This window comes from Lepidochelys olivacea (genome assembly GCF_965140295.1).
Source record: "Lepidochelys olivacea isolate rLepOli2 genome assembly, chromosome: 13".
Classification (NCBI taxonomy): Eukaryota; Metazoa; Chordata; order Testudines; family Cheloniidae; genus Lepidochelys; species Lepidochelys olivacea.
Window position 1 is genome coordinate 2589344 of NC_140423.1, and position 7551 is coordinate 2596894.

A 7551-nucleotide genomic window follows, 5' to 3' on the forward strand; every position below is an offset into this window, starting at 1 on the left:
CTCGCAATGAAATGTTCTCCGAGCTCATGCTGTCCTCCCACACTGACAGAGCACAGACGAATGCGTGGAGGCAAATAATGTCAGAGTGCAGGAAAGCACAAAATGACCGGGAGGAGAGGTGGTGGGCTGAAGAGAGTAAGTGGCGGGCTGAAGAGAGTAAGTGGCGGGCTGAAGACAGGGCTGAAGCTCAAATGTGGCGGCAGCGTGATGAGAGGAGGCAGGATTCAATGCTGAGGCTGCTGCAGGACCAAACCAGTATGCTCCAGTGTATGGTTGAGCTGCAGCAAAGGCAGCTGGAGCACAGACTGCCACTGCTGCCCCTCTGTAACCAACCGCCCTCCTCCCCAAGTTCCATAGCCTCCACACCCAGACGCCCAAGAACGCGGTGCGGGGGCCTCCGGCCAACCAGCCACTCCACCACAGAGGATTGCCCAAAAAAAAGAAGGCTGTCATTCAATAAATTTTAAAGTTGTAAACTTTTAAAGTGCTGTGCTTAAAGTGCTGTGTGGCATTTTCCTTCTCTCCTCCACCACCCCTCCTGGGATACCTTGGTAGTCATCCCCCTATTTGTGTGATGAATGAATAAATAATGCATGAATGTGAAGCAACAATGACTTTATTGCCTCTGCAAGCGGTGATTGAAGGGAGATGGGGCGGGTGGTTAGCTTACAGGGAAGTAGAGTGAACCAAGGGGCGGGGGGTTTCATCAAGGAGAAACAAACAGAACTTTCACACCGTAGCCTGGCCAGTCATGAAACTGGTTTTCAAAGCTTCTCTGATGCGTACCGCGCCCTCCTGTGCTCTTCTAACCGCCCTGGTGTCTGGCTGCACATAACCAGCAGCCAGGCGATTTGCCTCAACCTCCCACCCCGCCATAAACGTCTCCCCCTTACTCTCACAGATATTGTGGAGCACACAGCAAGCAGTAATAACAGTGGGAATATTGGTTTCGCTGAGGTCTAAGTGAGTCAGTAAACTGCGCCAGCGCGCCTTTAAACGTCCAAATGCACATTCTACCACCATTCTGCACTTGCTCAGCCTGTAGTTGAACAGCTCCTGACTACTGTCCAGGCTGCCTGTGTATGGCTTCATGAGCCATGGCATTAAGGGGTAGGCTGGGTCCCCAAGGATACATATAGGCATTTCAACATCCCCAACGGTTATTTTCTGGTCTGGGAATAAAGTCCCTTCCTGCAGCTTTTGAAACAGACCAGAGTTCCTGAAGATGCGAGCATCATGCACCTTTCCCGGCCATCCCACGTTGATGTTGGTGAAACGTCCCTTGTGATCCACCAGAGCTTGCAGCACTATCGAAAAGTACCCCTTGCGGTTTATGTACTCGGCGGCTTGGTGCTCCGGTGCCAAGACAGGGATATGGGTTCCGTCTATGGCCCCACCACAGTTAGGGAATCCCATTTCAGCAAAGCCATCCACTATGACCTGCACATTTCCCAGGGTCACTACCCTTGATATCAGCAGATCTTTGATTGCGTGGGCTACTTGCATCACAGCAGCCCCCACAGTAGATTTGCCCACTCCAAATTGATTCCCAACTGACCAGTAGCTGTCTGGCGTTGCAAGCTTCCACAGGGCTATCGCCACTCGCTTCTCAACTGTGAGGGCTGCTCTCATCTTGGTATTCATGCGCCTCAGGGCAGGGGAAAGCAAGTCACAAAGTTCCATGAAAGTGCCCTTACGCATGCGAAAGTTTCGCAGCCACTGGGAATCGTCCCAGACCTGCAACACTATGTGGTCCCACCAGTCTGTGCTTGTTTCCCGAGCCCAGAATCGGCGTTCCACAGCATGAACCTGCCCCATTAGCACCATGATGCATGCATTGGCAGGGCCCATGCTTTCAGAGAAATCTGTGTCCATGTCCTGATCACTCACGTGACCGCGCTGACGTCGCCTCCTCACCCGGTATCGCTTTGCCAGGTTCTGGTGCTGCATATACTGCTGGATAATGCGTGTGGTGTTTAATGTGCTCCTAATTGCCAAAGTGAGCTGAGCGGCCTCCATGCTTGCCTTGGTATGGCGTCCGCACAGAAAAAAGGCGCGGAACGATTGTCTGCCGTTGCTCTGACGGTGGGAGGGGCGACTGACGACACGGCTTACAGGGTTGGCTTCAGGGAGCTAAAATCAACAAAGGGGGTGTCTTTACATCAAGGAGTATTTCAGGCAGGACTTCAAGGAGGGTTCCAATAAGAAATGGTGCACCTAAGTTATCGTTCTTATTGGAACAAGGAGGTTAGCCTGGCCTCTGATTGATACATGGCTAGATTTACCTCGCTGCACCTTCTCTGTGAGTGACTGCAGTGTGACCTAGAGGAATGAGTCCCCTAGACAGGGGAGGAGGCAAATGAGTACAAAACAAATCTGGTCTATTTCTTGTTTTGACCCACTCCATCTATCTTTTACATCTTTGGCTGGCAGCAGACGGTGCAGAAGGACTGCATGTCATCCACATCTCATGGCTGCTCGGCAGAAGATGGTACAATACGACTACTAGCAATCCTCATCTCTTGCCTGCCTGGCAGAAGATGGTACAGTACGACTGCTAGCAATCCGTATCCCCTGCCCGCTCACCATAAGACGGTTCAATAGGACTGACTGCAGGACTAAAGAGAATGACCTGGTCAAGTCACTCCAAATTTAGTCCCTGCGCCCATGTCTGCCCAGGCGCTCCCAGCCGACGTGGCCAGGAGCACCTCGGACACGACGAGGACGACTACCAGTCGTATTGCACCGTCTGCTGCCACAAGGCAAGGGGTTGCTGCTACTGTGCAGCAAAGCCGTACCGCGTCTGCCAGCACCCAGGAGACATAGGGTGACGGTTACCTGAGCGGGCTCCATGCTTGCCGTGGTATGGCGTCTGCACAGGTAACTCAGGAAAAAAGGCGCGAAATGATTGTCTGCCCTTGCTTTCACGGAGGGAGGGAGGGAACGGGGGCCTGACGATATGTACCCAGAACCACCCGCGACAATGTTTTAGCCCCATCAGGCATTGGGATCTCAACCCAGAATTCCAGTGGGCAGCGGAGACTGCGGGAACTGTGGGATAGCTACCCACAGTGCAACGCTCCGGAAGTCGACTCTAGCCTCGGTACTGTGGAAGCGCTCCGCTGAGTTAATGCACTTAATGCACTTAGAGCATTTTCTGTGGGGACACACACACTCGAATATATAAAACCGATTTCTAAAAACCGACTTCTATAAATTCGACCTTATTCCGTAGTGTAGACATACCCTGAGGCTTCCCCCAACATGCTCTAAAATTTCCAGGGCCCAGCAGACTCCAGAAAGTGCGTGGGGCTCCAGGCTTCAGCTGCAGGGGTATGGGGGGGAGAAGATGGGGGGCTCAGGGCTTCTGCCCCATAGGATGCTGGACTTTAGCCCTGTGGGGCTGGGGGCTCAGGGCTTCTGCCCACCGGGGCGCCCAGCTTTAGCCCTGCGGAGTGGAAAGGGGGGGATTGGGGCTTTATCCCCACAGGACTCCAGGGTTCGGGGCTCCTGGCTTTATCCCCACAGGGCGCTGGGGCTGGGATCTTCTGCCCACCGTGGCTTGGGGACCCCCTGAAATGACTCATGGACCCCCCAGAAGGCCTCAGACCCCTGGTTGAGAACTGCTTCTCTAATCAATAAGATAGCCTACATATTAGATAAAATTACATTTCAGCCATACCACCTTGTATTATGATCCCATCCAACCCTGCAGATTAAGTAAAAGGTTGGTCAGTGATGCACTACTGGATGTAGGCTACCAAGGAACACCTGTGTCCTGCAAGAAATGGTCCTACTGATTCTTTCCTCTAAGTCTGTAAATAATCAATGCCCCTAATTGTGTTATGAAGTGCTATGGTGCTGGAGGTACTATTTTTCAAATATGATACAAAAACAAGGTACTGACCACCTGTAGTCATTAAAAACACCAAGAAACTTTGGGTTAATTTCAGTGTCCTGGTCAAGTTCCATCTCAAGTAATTATTTTGCATATCTAGAATTCCCCCTGCTCATTCAACTGATACTATTTCTATTTCTTGTGCTAAATTGTTATGCACTGTTACCAAGCACTGTTAACTATTTGCCGTACTTCACCCCAGATGTAGCTGCATTTTAGTTGTGCATGAAATGATTCCCTACACAGTCTGAACATCAGTTTATTACATTTGGGATGCTTTGGGATGATGCAAGATCATGATTAGTTCTGGGCAGAGAAATAGATCTCATTTCAGGGGGATTCTGAAATTTTGGTTTTGTTCCCATTTGGAACAAAACCCCAACATTTTGAAATTCTGGAGCCCTGGCTCTGGGGTAGTCTGCTTGGAACTGCAGACCCTGGAGCCCTGAAGTCCTAGACTCTGAGATAATCCCCCTAGAGGGCTACCCCAGAGCCATGGACACTGGAAACCCATCCTTCCCAGCAGCCTGCCAAGGAGCTGGGCAGGCAAGCTGGCAAAAAAACAGGCAAGTTTCTGATGGAAATATTTTGAGACATGTCTAGTTGCTGGAGGAACTTTGCCAAAATTGCACTGACTCCACAAAATATTTAAGTTATGACAAAAAATGTTTTGTCAGAATTTTTCCAACCAACTCGAATCATTATCACAAAGATATATTAGTAAGGAATATACAAGCCCAAGGATCTATGACTGAAGTGACAATACCAATTCCTATTTGAAAAGAAGCATGACCATCAAAGGCAGGCAAAACCCTGTTTATCAGAATAGTTGTGGAGGGAACAATGATTGCACAAAGGCCACTGACCAGTTCTCGGAATGAGAAACAAATGTGAAGTAATACATAGCATATACCCACCCTCTTCATGTCCACATGCAAACATGTCATTCAATCTACGCTTCAGAAAAAGAATCACTCACCGTTCTTTCAGCTTCTGGTAGCCATAAGACCCTTTGTGGCCTGCATTCTGCAACAAGACAAGTAGAAAATAACTTATAACAATTAAATGGGGAGAATAAGGCTGGTGCAGAATAAGTTGTGGACAGCCCCTTGGAGGGCACTTTGTCCTGTGAAATTTCACCAGTATCTTTACAGTTTTCACTAGGATGCTGGCATATACAGCACTTGCCAATCAGGGCTGAACCTGACCCAAACTTTTTAGAGCAGGGACTGTTTTCAAGCACACTGTTGGCATTTAAATAACAACCATGCCAACACTTCATGAGATTTTTTAAAAATGCATTTGGTGTTCTTTTGATTTGCCCTCTGGATGTCAGCCTATTAGGGTTCCCATTCTCAGGCTTTCCCTGCAACCACAAGGGCTAGAGACTTACCTTAGAATAAAAAGGAAAGCTGTGATTTTCCTGTAATCACTTGCCTCCAGGAGATGGGGCTTTAAGGCACACACCAACTATTACAAGCAGAGCCCTGCAAATCGGTGGAGATCTGCTTTATACCCGCGGACCATGTTTGAGGATGGCGGGTTGGATGCGGACACACATTCTGCGTCCGCGCAGGGCCCCAGTGACAATGAAGTGAGCTGGAGCTCACGAAAGCTCATGCTCAAATAAATGGGTTAGTCTCTAAGGTGCCACAAGTCCTCCTGTTCTTTTTGCCAGTAACACTGTCGCAAGGGGGGGGGCGGGGGGGACCCTAGATTTGTACAGGCCTGGCTGCTATTAGGGTGTCCAGGGGCCGCTTCCGGGGGGGCACAGTGCGTGTACCCAGCCCGTGGGGCGGCCTGCCCAGCTGCAGGGGGGCCGGGCCCCCCCGGGCCGCGTGACCCCGAGGGGAGGGGGGGCCGGGCCGCTCCGTCCGCATGACCCCGAGGGGAAGGTGGGGGCCGGGCCCCCCCAGGCCGCGTGACCCCGAGGGGAAGGGGGGGCCGCGCGGCCCTCACCTTATTCTTCGCCATGGCGCCGCCTCCCCGCGGTTGGGGTCACCCCCGAGCCGCCGCCATCTTGCGCGTCTCGTCCCCATAGCAACCAACCTCTTCCCCCGCCCACCGCGCTGGGGGCGGGGCCAGGTGCCGCGGCTCGTGCCCGGGCGGCCGGGGGCTGCGGGGGGGGCGCCACAACCTCTGTCTGCCCTTGAGTCCGGACAAATCCCCAGTGACTCCTCTGGGCGCCTTGCCTGAGGAAGAACTGCAGGGTCACGGGTTCTGTTCCTGCCTCTGCCGTGGAGGGTCAGACCTTTGTCCAGTCAAGGGCTCTTTCGGCCTCAGTTTCCCCACCTCACAAAGGCAGATCACGTGTGTCGTCCCCCCGCCCCCCGTCGCCCCCCGGCACAGTGGTGTCAGGACCTGGCTTTGAAAGCCTCAGCTGCTGGGTGCGAGAGAGACCCGACGTTATTTCAACCTGCCTGCAGCCTGTTTTCAAACGCAGGCTCACCCCCGTCCACGCCCTTCCACCCTGGCCTGGGGCCGGGTGCTCGAAGCTGCACAGCAGGCAGCGTGCGAACGGGATCCCTGCCCCAAAGAGCTGAACGCCCGAAAGGCACAGTGGGTACAGCAGGGTATAAAGTCACAAGGACCGAAGCCTGCCCCCCCCTTACCATCCTACCGAGCACCTCACAATATGTGACGGATCCAGCTTCACAGCGTGACTTACCGCCATTATCTCTGTTGCCCAGATGGGGAACGGAGGCACAGGGAGACTAAGGGATTTGCCCCCCCCCCCCGATGGGGAACGGAGGCACAGGGAGACTAGGGGATTCCCCCCCGCCCCAGATGGGGAACGGAGGCACAGGGAGACTAAGGGATTCCCCCCCCCGATGGGGAACGGAGGCACAGGGAGACTAGGGGATTCCCCCCCCCGATGGGGAACGGAGGCACAGGGAGACTAGGGGATTCCCCCCCCGATGGGGAACGGAGGCACAGGGAGACTAGGGGATTCCCCCCCGCCCCAGATGGGGAACGGAGGCACAGGGAGACTAAGGGATCCCCCCCCCCCAGATGGGGAACGGAGGCACAGGGAGACTAAGGGATTTGCCCCCCCCCCCGATGGGGAACGGAGGCACAGGGAGACTAAGGGATTCCCCCCCCCCGATGGGGAACGGAGGCACAGGGAGACTAAGGGATTCCCCCCCCCCGATGGGGAACGGAGGCACAGGGAGACTAGGGGATTCCCCCCCCCCCCCGATGGGGAACGGAGGCACAGGGAGACTAGGGGATTCCCCCCCGCCCCAGATGGGGAACGGAGGCACAGGGAGACTAGGGGATTCCCCCCCCAAGATGGGGAACGGAGGCACAGGGAGACTAAGGGATTTGCCCCCCCCCCCAGATGGGGAACGGAGGCACAGGGAGACTAAGGGATTTGCCCCCCCCCCCCCAGATGGGGAACGGAGGCACAGGGAGACTAAGGGTTTTGCCCAAGGTCACACAGGGAGTACCTGTGGCGAAAATCAAACCGCAATTGTCTCAGTCCCAGGCTAGCACCCAACCAGATCCAAAGTCCTCCAAAGTTCAGAAATGTTTGGATCAGGAGTTTTGCCTGAATGCCTCTCGCTGCTGGGCATGAGCATGTAGCAAACAGGGCAGGTGGTTACTGCTGTCAGCTGGCTACTGCTGTCAGCTGGCATGCCTTGGGGAGTGGG

The 7551-nt window shown here is 53.9% G+C and overlaps 1 protein-coding gene across 6 annotated transcripts in view; it reads right to left on the minus strand.

Annotated features, from left to right (window-relative positions):
• TTLL9 (tubulin tyrosine ligase like 9) overlaps positions 1-7536 on the minus strand; it is a 35514-nt gene extending 27978 nt beyond the window's left edge. For 5 of the 6 annotated variants that reach the window (XM_084645830.1, XM_084645831.1, XM_084645829.1 and 2 more), the window contains exons 1-2: positions 5858-5947; positions 4878-4924 (exon numbers count right to left, since the gene is read on the minus strand). In XM_084645830.1, coding sequence (XP_084501956.1) covers positions 4878-4924; positions 5858-5872 — 62 coding nt within the window. In that variant the 5' untranslated portion in view covers positions 5873-5947. Of the gene's footprint in view, positions 1-4877; positions 4925-5857; positions 5948-7347 lie in introns of those variants that run through there. The other variant, XM_084645832.1, reaches the window with a different exon arrangement.
• Positions 7537-7551: the final 15 nt, after the last annotated feature.